The sequence below is a fragment of the Medicago sativa genome, chromosome 3 (genome assembly GCF_051527215.1).
Source record: "Medicago sativa cultivar Bolivia chromosome 3, Bolivia_mono, whole genome shotgun sequence".
NCBI lineage: Eukaryota > Viridiplantae > Streptophyta > Magnoliopsida > Fabales > Fabaceae > Medicago > Medicago sativa.
This window is the reverse complement of record NC_140751.1, coordinates 44,406,499-44,425,632: the sequence shown is the minus strand read 5'-3', so window position 1 is coordinate 44,425,632 and position 19,134 is coordinate 44,406,499. Positions and strand designations below refer to the sequence as shown.

Sequence of the window (19,134 nt, the reverse complement as noted above, 5' to 3'; positions counted from 1 at the left end):
GAATGGGGTGTCTTAATTTATTTATTTTTTTATTTGAGATTTTTTTTTAATGACAAATATATATTATATATAAAAAGGAAAAATCTTCTACAAGAGTACAAACATAAATAAAAGTTTAAGCACAAGAAATACTCAGGTCAAATAGTAACAAAAACAAAGAATCTCTTCTAAAGAGAAATAAAAGCGAAAACTAAAACAACACCCGAAAAAGAAAGAAAAAAACCAATTAAACTCTTATGAGGATATGGTTTGAGATGTTTGATTACGGTTAAAATAGGGAACCGCTCAAGGGGGTAGATTTAAGGGGACACCAAATTTTTTTAGTTGATAATACGTATTATATACTGTCTCCATCCAAAAATTTAAGTAAAAATTAGTTAACAAAAGTTAATGTATTTAGTTCAAAATTTATTAAAAAAAGTGGTCTGAAATTAGAATCACACTAAATAAGCTGAGGAAGGTTCTTTCTTTCAACAAAAAAATAGAAGCTGCGGATGGTTGCAGCATCTCAAGTTTCAAAGATAGGGCACCCACTGTTCTAAATGATGTAAGAAAGGGAAGTGACCATTGGTGCCTAACTTTTGTTCATAAGGAGCATCTTAAAAAGAGAAACACTAGATGAGGCAAAGGAGCTTGTGAAAAAAATGGGTGGACCAACTCAGCACCCTTTTTTTTTAAAATCATCCAGGAAAACTGGAAGCAGGAATTCAAGCTCCTACCAAATTATGGAACAATTCACCGAAAAATAAAATAAAAAATAAAAAATAAAGCAACGAATAGATAAATAAAGTAATTACAGTCATGTTATCATTAACAAAAACATCTACTTCAACCGGTTTCCATTTTCTCAATAAACAGTTCCTTGTGAGATGATCTTCAAGGTAGTCATGCAAATTTGTTTCCAATCCAACACAACCCACCCAGAATGTAAACAACGAAAATATATCATTAATTCCCGGAAATGTAGCAAAAATATAGTTTATTACACAGATGATGAGAACTTCCCTATATAACAACTATATTGCGGACAAGATTGCACCTACCTATTTCTAAAATGTTGTATCTCAGCCCATTACATACTTCACGGAACAGCTACCAAATGAAACATATTGCCATTGCTATATAAAGGTTGCTCTTCAAGATTGCCAAGGCCGAAGGCACACCCGGTGCATGAAACTAATCCAAAAAAAAAAAGCATCGTACGGGCTGGAACATGCAGCACTCCTACTCACTTTCCTGTGGATGGAATTCAGGATGAGCTGAAGACTGTCCAAGAAAAATTGCATGCCTCAAAGCAGAATGTATCATTCACGCGCCGTAACTTTCTCCATATCAAGTGATAAGGGGATTAGGCAAGATGCTTGAAGTTATACTAGATGAGGACACTAAACTAAAGTAAGCAAGAAGCCAAAATTAAACCATCAAGTGAAGATGGCGTGCACTTTCCAGGAGTTAAAATGGGCTTCCTCTATTTTAACTGTTATTATTTGGCTTATCCCCAAAGGCAGCAAAGTCACAGCCTTGAATCTCCTAGGTTCTGGCTTCAATTTCTGTCACCATATCTCCCAGATTTACCTGAGCTAAACTTTCCAAAGCCACTGGAACGACTTGAACTGCTAAATCCTCCACCACCATATTTATCCGTTTTACCAGAAAATTCCTCAAATCCCCCTCCTGACTTCCTTGAACTAGAGCCACCAAAACCACTGGATTTCCCATAGCCATTTCGGCCAGATCCAGAACTACTACTTGATCGACGATCCCTACCTCCCGAAGAGCCGTATCGACCACTACTCATGCTGCCAAACATGTCTGCTGATCCACTTTCAACAGCAATCTTTGGTAACTGAACAAAAATACATGTAAGATGCTAGCAGTTAGTCATTACACAATTATAAAGCATAGTGATCAGAGACCTAAAATGTTAGCATAGAAGCGCAAAATAATTGCGAAGTATGATTTGACGTTTATCATGCTGAGCATACAAGAATGTATAATATGCACATGTAGATACAATTGTAACACCACACTCAACACCAGAGATCAATAATAAATGTCCACCATTGGAATGTCATTTTATGTACTGCCCATTTATCGTATAACAGTTTGATAAAGGCCTCAATTGTGTGCTACCAATTTGGTTAAAATGAGAACTCATGATATAAATGCAAATCTAGCCACCTCATGATCATAATAACCAACTCTAGTATCATGCTTATAAACGTTTCTCAATTTTCTTTGTTCACAAGAAGTTATTGAGAATATGCTGGGCAAAGCATTCAAACAGGTGTAAAGCATGGACAGCTATTTCCAGTTCCTAAAAATTGAGACAAAACTCAACTTCCTCTTACTAACTATCCAATAAAAGTTGAGAACTTCAGCCTTTTGAGATCACTTCCAAGCAAACCAACACAGTTTAGAATTTTTGGCATCTACCTTGACATCTTACAACAAAGATCTTCTGGTCTGGCAACTCTACTAATAACATTCCAGCACCAATAGCTTACAAGGTATAATTACTTAATTCAAAACAAGTATTAATATATATTTTAATACTATTACGAAAATAAAATTGGCCAATATGGAAAATGGACAAGTATTACTGGTATTTTAAACCGATAAAGTTTTATTCATTCTCAAAAAGGTTTCACTCTTGAATTTTGCAGCTCTATCCCTCCCACTCACCATTTATATTATGAAAGCTAAAGGTAAAGTAGCCCATCAAACTTGGATTCATGTGTATGTACATACTTATAAGTTATAATCCTTTGAAACGATCTAAGATAATATCCAGCATATAAGCTACTAAAGATTGATAAGCTGAATTCCTCAATTTAAGCACAATACTTCACTGGCAGAACTTAGTTCAGATATAGAAAACACAGACTGGATTTGATTAAGATGTTCGGCAACTTGAGATTTATCAAAAATTAGTGCACAAATGTAAAATAACACCGTGGTAAAATATAATGATTGTTTTCCATGATTCTATGACATACTAATAACAACATGGATATTTATCATGAAACATGAGCTGGATTTATGGCAAAAGATGATATAGACTATCCATGTGTCTGGCAACAAATTAGAAGAAAAGAAAGAAAGAAAGAAAGAAAAAACCACTTCGAGTAAAAAATATAAGATGCATACGAAAAGGAAGTAAAGAAGCCACCTCTGTGAATTTACATCCAACGTCTCTCTCAATTGTCTTTACATCCCTGGATTGATTTTCTGTGTGGACAAGAATAGCAGTTCCTTTCTTACCGGCACGTCCTGTTCGTCCAGATCGATGAACAAATATCTCTGAATTATTTGGAAGTTCATAATGTATTACCTGTGAGGAAACCAAGGTCAAATAATCACATAATAACGAATTGAGTAACAATGGATGTTAGTGTCAATGATGAAGTGTTTGCATATACACAAATAATCATATTAAGAAAACAACATTCAGATTAGAGACAAATTGCTGAATGTGTGAAAAATTTATTAGCCATGATGAATTTTTGAATGCTTAGCAGAAGCTCCTAAAGGAGAATTGTAGAATGTTTATAAATTGTTAGCTATTTATAAATTGTTGTAATTCGATTGGAATGTGATTAAGACCATCCACAATGATGGGTGCTTAACCTACTTAGCACCATATTAAATAGGCACCCCCCATTGTGGAGTAAAATATATGGGTGCCTATGGAGAATGGTAGCTATGGAAGCACCCTCTCTCTCTTCAATTTTCGCGGGTCCTATTTAATAAATCTTAATAAATTAAATAAATTTTGTTGAAATATAATGATATAGAATTATTTGTGGGACCTATTAAATAATTTCTTTTGAGGTGCTGGGTTGGAGAAAATTGGTGCTTATTTAAGTATTACCGTAAAATTAATGATAGGGACCCAGATGACCCCTATAAGCACCCATTTTTGGGTGCTCTGTTGCGGATGGTCTAACTAACTCTAACTAACTGGCAACTGCAGTTAGTTAGTTAGTTAGTTAGCATTGCCTACACTAGGTCCTAACGAGCACAGGTGAGCACGAGTAGCTATACTCCTCAAATAAGAAACAACTTAAAAGGAAACATGATCATATATATCTCCTTCTCATTCAAATATTTGGAAAGTTCAAATTAAAAAATGGAAATATCCCACACCTACAGGAACATTTTATTTTTGCTACTCAACGGTACCACACCATGGTCGTATGTAGTTAACAAACTATCTCAAATATATTCTCGAAAGGTCATAAGAATGGAGGTACTATCATGTAGAAACTAGATGTTGTACTTGAACTTCAATCAACTATCCAGAAACAAGGAATGGAAGTGATAGCGTGACACACGATTTAAAACAAAAAATTTAGCAAAGTAGAACTTACAAGATCAACATTTGGTATATCAAGCCCACGGGAAGCAACATCAGTTGCCACCAAAACATTGAAATAGCTGTTTCTAAAGCCAGTAAGAGTTCTTTCTCTCTGAGTTTGTGAAATATCTCCATGCAAGGCCTCACATTTAATGCTTTTTGCCATTATATGTGATAGACGATCAGCATCACGTTTGGTTTGAGTGAAAACAATACACTTTCCTCCTTTAGCATGTTCCTATCAGAGGATAGATCATTAAGACTACAAAAGCAAGTATAGTGACAAGATTGCAGGGAGACAAATAAAGCTCTGACAAACTCAATTGCAGTCACTTTTTTTTTTTTTTTTGAAGAAGCAGCTAAATTAATTGTAATCACTTTTAGTAAACAAAAATAAGTAAATAAATTTTAAAATAGTGTGTTATATAATAAACAAAAACAATAATAGCAATCATTAATCATATATAACCCAAAAATCGTGAGAAAATATATAATATGGAGTCTTACTGTTATAAGAGGTGCAAGAATTCCTGCTTTAGAATAGGCATTAGATGCAATGGAGTACAGTGAAATTCCATCTGCCAACTTCTGATCAGAATCTCCAACCTAATATACATCAAACCTCAAACAGATTAATTTTCAATCTCAAATATTATTATCTACTCTTCATTTTTATAAAGTAACAACAATAGTCTAAAAATATGTACTAAGAAACAAAGCATTGCAGAAACATCAAGCAAATAAATTGTACGGAGATCTCGTAAAACAGCAAAAATTCCAAAAAAATATTATAAAGTAATGAAACCATAAAAATATTTATCGAATCACGAATGTAAAACTAAAATTTCTTTTTAAGGGTAAGAACGCAGCCAGTGAAACCCACAAATATAATCAAAATATACGAATCTACATTCTACATAATGAAATTGTTCCTAAAAATTCGCCCAGCTACAATGGTCTACATAGCCTATATTTTTTTAACATACTTAACTCTGCATTTATCGGGGAGACAGGGTAGTACTTGTTGCTCAATACTATTAAAAGATGTGAAGAATTAGCAAGTTGAAGAGACAGAATATGCTAGTTTCTGGAACAATTTGAGGAATATAGTACGAATAATTTGTTTTTTGTAATTTTCAGTGCTATTATGAAACTTTTTTTGTACCTTTAATTAAAAAAAAAATGGTGTAGGGTACTACTACTCAAAAAGATTTTGTTTCTTGATGGAGTCCAAATATTAAGCTTTTGTTAGGTATTCATAAATTTATCCTCATAAACCCTTTGGCCCATATCATTACCAGACTAGGCACAATCTAAATAAAAAATATCATTTGGAAACTGCGATATCCTCCTACTTGCCATGCCCAAAACAGATTTGCATACTTACAAGATCAATTGTTAAGGGTTTGTTTAGGTAATTGCGCGTAAGATTCTTTATCCAAGAAGGCATTGTTGCCGAGAACATAAGAGTTTGACGCTTAGAAGGCAACTTCTGCAAGATAGTCTCCACCGCTTCTTGAAATCCTACTTGAAGCATCTGATCAGCTTCATCAAGAACAACATAATTAACATCCTTCAGTTTCAGTGAACCCCTTTTGAGAAGATCAATAACACGTCCAGGTGTGCCGACTACAATATCTACGCCACTACCAAGTTTGCTAATTTGTTGCTGAATAGGCATGCCCCCATAAAGACTAATTATTTCCAAGTTAGGTGCAGCATCCTTGAATTCCTTTTCAACTTGTCGTGCAAGTTCTCTAGTTGGTGCTAACACCAAAGCCAGAGGATCCCTTCTTTTGCTGCCATAATCAACCACAAAAAAATTGAATAGTTAGACAAAAGTAAAGATCTACCAACCAGAAAAATAAGGCTACAGAATCAATTTAAAGTATTTTGCAAGTATCAATAAAATAACCAACCCATTTTTAGCATTAAACTTAATAATCTTATCCAAGATGGGTATCCCAAAAGCAAGAGTTTTCCCAGTTCCTGTTCTGGCTCGACCAATCATATCCCTCCCTTGCATTGCAGGTTCCAGCACAGCTCTCTACAATAAATAATAATTATAAGAGAAGCTCAAGCTGCAAGTTACTAAGATTTCTGACAGCAGCACTAGTAAGTATGAATTGGCTTTCCTAAAAACGCTGCGAATAAACACTGTGTTGGCTTCTTTTTCAGCTCAAAATATTTAAAAGAAAATTTAAGAATAATAACAGACACACGCACAGGTATTTTTGAATGAATATCAACTCATTTCAGCACAGTTGTCTACAACTACTGCTGATGCTACTTGAGTTGCTGCTTCTAATCTAGTTGCTACAACTAATATAAGGAAAACTCGTTTTCGTGAAATATTTATAAACACAGACATTTGCCTGTTCGTGAATTATTTATAAATGCAAAGATGTCTTCTTTTTCAACCAAACTTTTGAAATTATAAAAAGACATTTTTTATTCCAACCTTCGATTAAAAACGATTTTCTTCAAAAACTAATCCAAAATATATATGCAAGAGTAAGGGAACAACCCCTGACCCCTTACTTAAGGCTCAAATTCCTTACCACTCACTTGGACCAATCAATTATTGGTAAATGCTCTTTTATCTTTATTTATTTATTTTATTGGTACATAGACTACGACAATAGTCATTGGGAACTCACATACGCAAGTGGAGGAGCTGGTTCGAACCTAACAATTTTGTTATTTTTGTCCGTTGAGTTAAGGACTAGTAGACTTTGGGCCTGTTTGGATTGGTTTCTTTTTTAGCTTCTGAAAAATAGCTTATACAAAGAAATAAGCTTTTATGTTAAGAGAAATGATATTTTGACAACCACTTTTTGACAACTTTCTCTTTCATACTCACACGATGTTGTTATCCTCTCTCTTCCTTTTTCTCTCTCCATTGTTTTTGACCAATAAGAAGTGAGAAAAACAAGGTTGTCAACAAAGTTGTCATCAAATGGATGTCAAAATATCATTACTCTTATGTTAATTCATAAGTTCCAACTAATGAAAATACAAATTGTATTTTCATAAGTTGTTTTTTCATAAACTACATTGGCAAGCTTATGAATTCTACATAAAAGCTTATTTATTTACATAAGCTAAAAAAAGCCAATCCATACTGGCCCTTTATCTTTATTTACTCAATCAAATAAGTAACTGAATGTCTTCATTCATAAAATTTTGTAACATCTATTAGGCTTAAAAAAAAATCCATTACTTTCTGATCCATAACTAATAACCTGTTAAAAAAAGTTCAAAATAATAACAAAATCGGTCCCAACAAAAAAAAAAAAAACAACAATAATTCCAAAATAATAATAATAATAATAATTTTCACTGAAATTCGAAATTAAACCATACCTGAATGGGAAATAGCTTTGCGATCCCTTTCTTCCCCAACGCATTCACGATCTCTTTAGAAATCCCAAGCTTCGCGATCTCCAATCCTTCATCACCATTGACACCGCAACCATCATCGTGTTCCGCGTGATCGTAATCCACAGCAAGCTGCGCACCACGAGATACCAGCGACGAGTGGAAGTTCAACGGTCCAGATTTCGCGTGAAACAGCCTCTCTCCTACTTTGCCGTTGACGGCGGAGGACAACAAGGCGAGGCTACTGTGACGGATCGGAAGTTGTTCAACGGCGGCGACGAAGAAACGCCGTGAGAATATGGAAGAGGATCTTCTGAGAATCGTGCTTGTCATTGGAAGAGAAATGGAGTTTTTTTTTTTTTTGTTAGGAAGGTGAATGAAAATGAAGGAGGTGAAAAATGAAATGAAGGTTTTGAGGTTGTAGGGTTTTAGGTTTAAGGGTTTTGGGAGTAGTAATCGTGTGTGGTGGAGTCTTCTTGATTTATTATGTACTTACGTAATGAGCACCGTATGATTCATGGAAAATTTGGTCAAGGTAATTGATCATATGGATATGGTTCATATATTTGAATTTGACTTAATGCTCCATGTTTCACGTACATTTATACTAAACGACATTTCTAACAAAAGAAATAATATTTGTACAACAATTTTGTAACAATTTTGAATAACTTTTTCTTTAATACTCACATTACGTTTTTACTATTTCTCTTCCATTTTCTCTCTCTACTCTTTTAACAATAAGAATATAGTAAAATGTTGTAATTCAAAGGTGAGTTCTAACCATTAGACTACTTGACTAAAAAAAATGTTGTCATTCAAAGGTTGTACAAATATCATTATTCTTTTCATAAACCATTGAATTGGTTTTATGTGAGATTTTCTCAAATTAGTCTTCAACACTGTTACTATTTCAAACAAATTTCTCTCTCTGTCAATTTTTTCTTGGTTAAGTCATTGGCTTTATGTTTTTATCGCATGAAGGATACTAACGGAGAGAATTAATTGAGAAACGTTTGACAAAGATAGAGATTATTTTGAAATATTAATAGAGTCAATGACTAATTTGAGAGTGGTTTACAGAAATAGAGACCAATTTGGTGGTATACTCATTTTAGTCCATGAATGCTATGAAGCTAGATATAACGGATTCAGATGGAATATGATATAGATATTTGAAATTTTTGAATTTCAGAGTACGACATGTCAAAAGTACTATCACAATTATTTTAGATTTAATTAATGTTTTGGTCTCTTATCTACATGCATTTACAAAATTGGTCCCCTTATTTTAAAATCACCCAATCGTATTCCCTCGCTTAGATTTACGTACTTAAAATTATAATTTTACATATTTTAAATGATGTGGCATACAACATGATTGGTTAATGTAACACCTCGTTTTTTTCAACTTAAAAATTTCATAAAAATTATCAGAGTTTATCAACATAACGGAGCATCACATACATCAATACATCATTTCCAACAAATATAATGATAATAGGTAATACTATTATTTAAGTAACCTGTCCTTATAAAATTCAATAATCAAAAGCAGCGGAATTTAGTTTGCAATGTCTCATAAAATCTTTGGCATTAAAAGGCCACAACTTAACATCTCAAATAGTCTTCATAAAATGTTCAACATTTATCAAATAAAATACGTAACAAGGAAAAACAACCATCAGACACCCCCATCCCGTTACGTATCAGAGCATCCTAGACGACACGATGTGAGGAGTCTACTCACGAACACAGTCTTTAATACCTGCACATTACCCACGGTCGAGGCAACATATACGCAGAACGGGTGAGATTTCACATTCAATTAAAACAAACAATAATTCATAAAAGATAACCAACAGCATATATCTAACATTAATATCATCATTTAATCATTATTTAACAAGGTTAAGTAATCCACAACTTCATAGTTATTCAAAGGTGGCATATTCATCTTAATTCACTTCATTTACATCATTATAATTATTGGGACAACAACAACAACAACAAGGCAGCAACATCATCACAGCATTGATCATTTATTTTAAGTTATGATGACTCTACAATGCAACAACAACATCAACAACAACTAAGACAACATCAACATGCATGTGGTACCACCAGGGCATTAAGCCCCCATCGCTAAGGTCATAAGAACCTGTCAGGCATTAAGCCCCCATCGCTGACTATGCAACAACTCGACTCTAAATGCAACAATCTTCATTTTTAATGTTAAATTAATTAACAAATAATTCACAAAAACTCATTACGTCAAAACAGCATCACTGGAACATCATAATTAGCAGCATCATCACTAATATAAGCATCAGAAACTAATTCATCAAAGAAACGGGCGAAAAGACACAATTTCGCACAACATCAAGTCTGTACTGCACTAACTCGCAGTGGCGAGCTAAACAACTCGCAATGGCGAGCTCAACAGGGAAGCTCGCAGTCGCGTATAACATTGCTCGCAGTTGCGAGCTAAGGGGTTACTCGCAGGTGCGAGTAGGATCACTCGCAGCTACGAGCGATGACAGAACAGGGTTCTGTCGCAGCTCTCTCTCCTTCACCCAGCACCCAAAATTCCACTATCCAAGTCTCTAAATCATCCAGAATCGATGTCTAAACGTTCTCTATGATTGATTAACATCTATTTACATCAAATTACATAACAATTCACTTAAATCTTCCAATTTTAATGACTTTTGGACCTAATCCCAATCCCTTAAACCTACAACAATTGACTACTTCCTATGAATCAAAACTTGTTAATAATGAGAGTTAGTCTCACCCTTACCTTAGATTATGTTTCTGAAATCCAACAGCCGCGTTCTTCGTTCTTTAGGGTTCTCCCTGACTTCTCCTCTTTCTCTCTTCTTTTCTCTGTTGTACGTGTTCTAATTTTCTCTCCCAATTACAGACTTTTATTCTTTCCCTAATTGCTCTTCTCATCACAACTTACTCTTTCCCCTAATAATTTAATTATTTTTACTAATAACAATATTTCTCCCCCACTTAAGAAAATACTTATATTATTAACATATCTTCTACCATTATAAATATATATAATAATTCACATAATATTCTAATAAAAAGACATAAATCGCTTAAATATTAATTATGAAAAAGTGGGCGTTACAACTCTCCCCCACTTAGAATATTTACGTCGTCGTAAACGTACCTTGTTCAAACAACTCCGGGTAAGATTCTCGCATCTTACTCTCCAATTCCCAAGTCAAACTTTCACCAGCTGCTCCTTCCCAAACGACCTTCACAAGAGGTATCTCCTTGCCTCTAAGCCTCTTCACTTCTCGATCCTCTATTCTCACCGGTAGGGTCTCGATTGTAAGGTTATCCCTTACCTGCACATCATCTCTTGGAATCACATGGGATGGATCCGGCACATACTTCCGAAGTTGCGATACATGAAACACATCATGCAAGTTCGAAAGATGTGGTGGCAAACCCACCCTATAAGCAACCATTCCGACCCTTTCTGAAATCTGATACGGACCAATAAACCTCGGAGTCAACTTCTTTGACTTCAATGCACGTCCAACGCCCGTCACCGGAGTGACTCTCAAAAACACATGGTCTCCTTCTTGAAACTCAAGATCCTTCCTGCGCTTATCATGATAACTTTTCTGTCTATCCTGTGACTCTTTCATCTTTTCTCTAATTAACTTCACCTTCTCGGTGGTCTGTTGGATAATCTCTGGTCCCAATACCACACTCTCACCGGATTCAAACCAACACAACGGAGTTCTGCATCTCCGTCCATACAATGCTTCGAAGGGTGCCATTCCAATACTAGCATGGTAACTGTTGTTGTACGTGAACTCTATCAGAGGTAGATAACTATCCCAAGTTCCACCTTGCTCAAGCACACAAACTCTCAACAAATCCTCCAGCGATTGAATTGTCCTTTCCGATTGTCCATCCGTCTGTGGGTGGTACGCTGAACTTAACTTCAAATTAGTGCCCAAGGCCTCATGCAAACTCCTCCAAAACCTCGATGTAAACCTCGGATCTCTATCCGACACAATACTCGATGGGACACCATGTAGCTTCACAACATCTCTAACATAAATCTCTGCTAACTGGGACACAGGAAAAGTAATATTAATTGGAATGAAATGAGCCGACTTCGTCAATCTATCTACGATCACCCAAATTGCATCATTCCCTTTGTTGGTATTCGGCAAACTTGTCACAAAATCCATGGATATAATATCCCATTTCCATTCCGGAATCTCTAGCGGTGTCAGTAACCCAGCAGGCTTCTGATGCTCAACTTTCGACTTCTGACAAGTCAAACATGCATACACAAATTGTGCCACGTCGCGCTTCAAACCTGACCACCAAAACATTTTCTTCAAATCTTGATACATCTTCAAACCTGACCACCAAAACATTTTCTTCAAACCTGAATACTCAAACTGCTTCTATGGCCTTCTTCAAGGATCATCTTCTTCATCTCATCATTATCAGGAATACAAATTCTTCCTCGAAACCTCAACACTCCTTGGTCATCAACCTTAAAGTCACGGTCTACAGCAGGATCGCTTGCAACCATTAAATCCACCAACTTTACATCTACTTTCTGCGCCTCTCTGATACTATCCAGAAATTCATTGTTGATCTTTAACATCCCCAATTTCACACTCCTTGGCGACATTTCGCAAACCAAACTCAAGTCTCTAAACTATTCTAGCAATTCCATCTCCTTAACCATCATTGCCGACAAGTGTAAAGTCTTCCTACTTAAGGCGTCTGCAACCACATTAGCTTTACCCGGATGATAATTCAAACTAAAGTCATAATCTTTCAATAATTCGAGCCACCTTCGCTGTCTCATATTCAATTCATTCTGATCAAACAAATACTTCAAGCTCTTGTGATCACTAAACACCTCAAATCTCGAACCATACAAGTAATGTCTCCAAATCTTAAGTGCAAATACAACTGCAGCTAATTCAAGGTCATGAGTAGGGTAGTTTCGTTCATGAGTTCTCAACTGTCTTGATGCATACGCAACCACCTTACCATCTTGCATAAGTACACCTCCCAAACCCAACTTGGACGCATCACAATACACTACAAAAGGTTCATCAGGTTTCGGCAAGATCAAAATCGGAGCCGTCGTCAAGCGCTTCTTCAATTCATTAAAACTGTTCTCGCAATGAATATCCCACACAAAGGTTTTACCTTTACACGTCAACTGCGTTAACGGAAGTGCTAACTTAGAAAATCCTTCAATAAATCTTCGGTAGTAACCCGCTAAACCCAAAAAGCTTCTAATCTCTGTAACTGACTTCGGAGTCTCCCATTGTGATACCGCTTCAACTTTAGATGGATCAACTGCAATACCACTACCAGAAACAACATGGCCAAGAAAACTTACTTCCTTCAACCAGAACTCGCACTTAGACAATTTAGCATACAACTTCTTTTCTTTCAGCGCTTGCAAGACAATCTTCAAATACTCAGCATGTTCTTCCTCCGTTTTAGAATAAATCAGATTATCATCAATGAACACAACCACGAAGCGATCCAAAAATGCATGAAAAATGCGATTCATATACTCCATAAATACACCAGGTGCATTACTAACACCAAAAGGCATCACCTTATATTCATAATGTCCATATCGCGTCCTAAAAGCCGTCTTCTGCATATCTTCATCTCTTACTTTAATCTGGTGATAACCCGACCTCAAGTCAATCTTGCTGAACACACGTGCACCCACTAACTGATCCATCAAGTCATCAATTCTTGGAAGTGGATACCTATTCTTTATAGTTACTTTATTCAACTGTCGATAGTCAATACACAACCTCATACTGCCATCTTTCTTCTTAACCAGCAACACTGGAGCTCCCCAAGGTGAAACACTTGGTCTAATAAACTTCTTGTCAAGTAGATCTTCTAACTGTTTCTTCAACTCAGCCAACTCAGAGGCTGACATACGGTAAGGTGTCATAGACACAGGCTTCGTTCCCGGAACAAGATCAATAGAAAATTCAACTTCTCTTTCCGGTGGCACATCAGGAATTTCATCAGGAAAAACTTCAGGGAAATCGCACACTACTTATAACTTATCGATCACTGCTTGATTCTCCAAAGATAAGGATGCCATCAAAGAAAACATTAGGATTCCATCGCGTTCTAGCTGCTTCAGCTGCTTAGTAGACAAAAACTCTGCTCCACTTTCCTCTTCAGCAGAAGAGAAACGCACCGACTTACTAAAACAATTAATGAGAACATGGTTGTACTCTAACCAGTTCATACCAAGAATCACATCCATTCCACTCAAAGGTAGACATACTAAATCAATCTCAAAATCACGATCAAACATAGACAGAGGACAACGTAAACAGACGAGAGAAGTGGTCATCGAACCCTTAGCTGGAGCTTCGACAACCATTTCTCCATTCATATCAGACATACCAAGTGTAACGCCCTCCTTTTTATTTAATTATTTTACTTAGTTTTAAAATATATTTATGTATTTATATGATTTATATGAGGGATATATGATTTATTGAGATTAGATGTCTTTTTATAATTTAGTTAATATATTTTGTTGAGTGATATTTTGTTATGTTATATGTTGGTATTTACTAGCATAATATATATGTTATTTGGTGTAGAAATATATTTGTTATTTTGTGTAGAAATATATATGTTATTTGGTGCAGAAATATATTTGTTATTTTATGTGGAAATATATTTGTTATTTGGTGTATTATTATATATTTAGTAGAGAAATATTATTTATTAGAATATGAGGATTATTAGTGTGAGTGGATTTTGGGGTTAGAATAGAAAGAAGAATAAGTTGTTGGGCCTAAATAGATTTGGGAAGAATATTTTAGTATTATAAATAGAGAAGCTTGGGTTAGAAAGAGTTTACCGGAAACCGCTTTTTGAAAAAGAGGAGAACAAGAAAGAAGAGAAGATGAGAGAAAAGTCAAGAGAAGAGGAGAAGACCTTAGGAAAGAAGAACGCTGCCGCTGATTCAGGAACTAATCTAAAGTTAGGTTGAGACTATCTTGCATTAATATTAAGTTGTTAAATCATTAGATTGCATCTAGCAAGTTGGGGAAAGTTTGTGAGAATTTGAGAATTAGGGTTTAATAATTGTAATAGGTTGTTAATAGATTTGAGAACCCTTTGAATTTGCATACAGTAAGTTGATGAATAATTAGTGTTCTAATGATAGGGCAATCATAGGGTAATGATTAGGGTCAAGTTTGGAGAGTATTGGATCGAATAAGAAGTGGAAAAGATTTCCCCAAAGCGAAATCGCAGCTGAACTGCGATTTTGCTGTCAACGTACAAAACACGTTTTTATTGTCTCAGTTTGACAAGTTTAAGTTCCGAACTGGGTTTAGGTGTAAACACGGAAGTTGTAGGTATGGATGTTAGCTTTCTAATGCCATTGGTCTCACGTCAAAACGATATATAGAACTTGAGTTATGGTCAAATTACTGCACGTAGGTCACAGTAAATTTTTATGGACTTTCAGCACAACTTTTCCGAATTTAAAATGAAAACTGGTATTGATCGGTACAGAATTGGTCTTAGGCGTAAATATGAAAGTTTTAGATAATTTTGTTAGCTTTCTAGTGGCTTTGGTTTGACGTGAAAATGATGTTTGGTCTGTGAGTTATGATGAAAATACTACATGGAGGTCTTAGCAAAATTGTACGGTGTTTCATGTTTTTGCGTTTTGTTCATATGTTTCTGTTTTGAATTGATCTTTGTTGTAAACATGAAAGTTGTTGATATTTGTGATATCTTTCCAATAGTTTTGGTTTGACATGAAAATATGTTGTGGATAATTTATTATGTTTTTACAAAGATACATAGTGAATTATTGTTGATGTTTAAATACGATGTTATATGAAGTTGTTTATGATTGATGAATATGATGTTTTAAGATGTTGTTTATTGTCATTTGATATTGTTATATTATGATATGACATGAATTATTTATATGATCCATACGTTGTCAAGATGTTAAGATGTTAAGACGTTAAGATGATACGAGTTGTTAAGTCGTCAAGTCGTTATGAAGTCATCAAGTTATTAAGATGTTATGTTGTCAAGATATCAAGATGTTAGGATGTCATAGATGTTCATGAAGTTGTCTAAGTTGTAGGAAGTTGAGTCCATTGCATACTCATTAAAGTTGGGGGCTTTAGGCCGGGCAGCCTTGTGCTCATTAAAGTTGGGGGCTTTAGGCCCGGCAGCCTTGTGCTCATTAAAGTTGGGGGCTTTAGGCCCGGCAGCTTTATGCTCACATGTTGAAGAGCCTAATTACGCTCATTTATGTTGTTGAATGGTACCACATGCATTTGCATATCAAGAAGTTTTAAGATGATTTAAGATGTGAAGTTGTCGAGTTGTCAAGTTGTTAAGTTGTCAAGATGCTAAGATGATTTGAGATGTTAAGAGTTACATAGTCGAGTTGAGTCGCATTGTCGAGTTAAGTGAGGTTTGATTATGAAGTTTGATTGTGATTTGATGATTATGATTTAATGATGATGTTTGTTTATGAAGTTGATTATGAACTTGATTATGAAGTTGCTTTCGATAAATGCTATGTTTTGATAATGATACTTATGTGAATTATATGATGATGCTTACGATTATATTTGGTGTTAGATATTGATGCTTATGATCATGATTTAAGATAAGATATTTTATGAATAATGATTGAGATTACTTGATGAAGTATATGACTAATGTAGGAAGGATAATGACACTAGTTAAGGAAGTTTAAGTTATTAGATATGATTAATGAATTATAAGATGTTTAAGTTGTTGTATGTACTTTATATGATTTATATGCTTAATATTATTGTTTGAGAAATCTCACCCCTCTGCTTGGAAATGTTGCTCTTCGTATGGGTAACTTGCAGGTAACCAGGATTAGTTGCGGTCGTGAGTGGACTCCTCACAAGTGTGTCTTAGGTGCTCTGATACGTAACGGGATGGGATTATGTCTTTACTTTCTATTCCTTACGTATTACTTTATGAATCTTTCAAGAATTGATGTTGAACTAAGTTTTATGAAATTTTATATTGAGACCCTTGTGCCAAAGATTATTTAAGTTGTCAAACTATTCCGCTGCGAAGTTTTAAAGATTATGTTGTTATATTTTTGAAGGATAAATTATTATTCCATTTATGTTTTTTAAGAAATGTGACATTTCGTTTTATGATGAAAAACTCTGATTTTATTTAAGAAATTTTTACGTTGGGAAAACGGGGTGTTACAGGAAGGCCCAACTTAGAAACACAATCAAAAGCAACAAAACAATGTGTAGCACCAGTATCAATAATAGCAACTAAAGGAGTGTCATTGATATAGCAAGTACCTCTGATCAAACGATCCTCATTCTCAGTCTGAGTACCAGTCAAAGCAAAAACCTTACCCCTGGTCGGGGCCTTCTTTGGTTCAGTACACTGAGCAGAAATATGTCCTTTCCCACCGCAATTGAAACAAATAGTGTCATCGTGCTTGCATTCTGCAACTGTATGCCCTTTGACACCACAACGGTAGCATCCTCTCACCTCAGTAGCACCACAAGCATTACTCTTGTGACCTTTTTCTCCACATTTATAACAAACAATCCCAGCAGGAGTCTCATTCTTCTTAGGCCTTCTCTCATCATTCACTCTTTGCTTGCCCTTATCAGCTGGAGTACTATAAGGCTTCCCTCGATTCTGTTGCTGCTTACCCTTCCTCTCATTCATAATCTTATAATGAGTCTTCGAATCATCTTCATAGATTCTGCACCTGCTTACCAACGCAGAAAAGTCACGGATCTGTTGGTAACCAATGGCTCGCTTAATATCAGGACGTAAGCCATTCTCAAACTTGATACATTTAGAAAACTCAGCATTGTCTCCAGTATAGTGTGGATAGAACTGAGCCAGCTCCACAAACTTTGCCGCATACTCTGTCACCGACATGTTTCCTTGCTTCAGCTCTAGGAACTCGATCTCTTTCCTTCCGCGAACATCTTCAGGAAAATATCTGTTTAGGAACTCTTCTCTAAACACAACCCAAGTGATAACCGCTTCATTCTGTTCTAGGATAGGTTGAACGCTCACCCACCAGTCATCAGCTTCCTCGGCCAGCATATGCGTACCAAAACGCACCTTCTGATCATCAGTACATTGCATAACTCTGAAAATTCTTTCAACCTCTTTGAGCCACGTCTGTGCTCCATCAGGGTCGTACCTTCCTTTGAAGGTAGGAGGATGATTCCTTAGAAAGGTCTCCAACATTCTCACATCAGCATTCACACCAGCACCAGCATTTGGATGTTGTCCCACAGCTTGGGCTACAGCTTCCAAAGCAGCAGCAATCGCAGCATCATTTCTTCCAGCCATTCTAGTCCTCTTGTAACAGATAAGGTTTGCAGCCTCCAGGTCTACTCTTCTTCACTGCACAACACACAACGTTTAGAATAACATAATAATGGTATTCCAATTGCTAAAATGACACAACTTGACTCACTACATGGCCGGACGGACCGACCTGCTCTGATACCAATTGTAATGCCCCGTTTTTCCCAACTTAAAAATTTCATAAAAATTATCAGAGTTTATCAACATAACGGAGCATCACATACATCAATACATCATTTCCAACAAATATAATGATAATAGGTAATACTATTATTTAAGTAACCTGTCCTTATAAAATTCAATAATCAAAACAGCGGAATTTATTTTGCAACGTCTCATAAAATCTTTGGCATTAAAAGGCCACAACTTAACATCTCAAATAGTCTTCATAAAATGTTCAACATTTATCAAATAAAATACGTAACAAGGAAAAACAACCATCAGACACCCCCATCCTGTTACGTATCAGAGCATCCTAGACGACACGATGTGAGGAGTCTACTCACGAGCACAGCTAGTCTTTAATACCTGCACATTACCCACGGTCGAGGCAACATATACGCAGAAGGGGTGAGATTTCACATTCATTAAAAACAAATTATAATTCATAAAAGATAACCAACAGCATATATCTAACATTAATATCATCATTTAATCATTATTTAACAAGGTTAAGTAATCCACAACTTCATAGTTATTCAAAGGTGGCATATTCATCTTAATTCACTTCATTTACATCATTATAATTATTGGGACAACAACAACAACAACAACAACAAGGCAGCAACATCATCACAGCATTGATCATTTATTTTAAGTTATGATGACTCTACAATGCAACAACAACATCAACAACAACTTAGACAACATCAACATGCATGTGGTACCACCAGGGCATTAAGCCCCCATCGCTAAGGTCATATTTGGACCGTCGGGCATTAAGCCCCCATCGCTAAGGT

The 19,134-nt window shown here is 35.6% G+C and overlaps 2 protein-coding genes and 1 pseudogene across 2 annotated transcripts; all 3 read right to left on the bottom strand.

The window, feature by feature from the left end:
• Positions 1-928: 928 nt before the first annotated feature.
• On the bottom strand, positions 929-8,141 carry LOC146937630 (DEAD-box ATP-dependent RNA helicase 53, mitochondrial-like). The gene is made up of 7 exons (XM_085751845.1): positions 7,727-8,141; positions 6,280-6,407; positions 5,748-6,159; positions 4,868-4,966; positions 4,374-4,598; positions 3,173-3,334; positions 929-1,846 (listed from the first exon to the last, which is right to left on the bottom strand). Exons 1-7 carry the CDS (start codon positions 8,072-8,074, stop codon positions 1,544-1,546), a joined length of 1,677 nt encoding a protein of 558 aa, XP_085607971.1. The 5' UTR covers positions 8,075-8,141; the 3' UTR covers positions 929-1,543.
• A 1,874-nt stretch (positions 8,142-10,015) lies between these two features.
• Positions 10,016-11,550, bottom strand: LOC146937629 (uncharacterized). The gene is made up of 2 exons (XM_085749481.1): positions 10,929-11,550; positions 10,016-10,077 (listed from the first exon to the last, which is right to left on the bottom strand). The coding sequence occupies exons 1-2, from the start codon at positions 11,548-11,550 to the stop codon at positions 10,016-10,018; spliced, it is 684 nt and encodes a 227-aa protein (XP_085605607.1).
• Positions 11,551-11,626: 76 nt separating this feature from the next.
• LOC146937628 (uncharacterized) lies at positions 11,627-18,157 on the bottom strand (annotated as a pseudogene).
• Positions 18,158-19,134: the final 977 nt, after the last annotated feature.

What these genes read in the sequence shown, in the direction of transcription:
- LOC146937630 (XM_085751845.1), bottom strand. Translation starts at nt 8,074, where the DNA reads ATGACAAGCACGATTCTCAGAAGATCCTCTTCCATATTCTCACGGCGT. An exon ending in TTCTTGCACCTCTTATAACA is followed by an intron (nt 4,599 to 4,867) that starts GTAAGACTCCAT and finishes ATCCTCTGATAG; the next exon opens with GAACATGCTAAAGGAGGAAA. An exon ending in ATATACCAAATGTTGATCTT is followed by an intron (nt 3,335 to 4,373) that starts GTAAGTTCTACT and finishes GTTTCCTCACAG; the next exon opens with GTAATACATTATGAACTTCC.
- LOC146937629 (XM_085749481.1), bottom strand. Translation starts at nt 11,550, where the DNA reads ATGGCACCCTTCGAAGCATTGTATGGACGGAGATGCAGAACTCCGTTG. An exon ending in CCCGGAGTTGTTTGAACAAG is followed by an intron (nt 10,078 to 10,928) that starts GTACGTTTACGA and finishes TTGATGAATTAG; the next exon opens with TTTCTGATGCTTATATTAGT.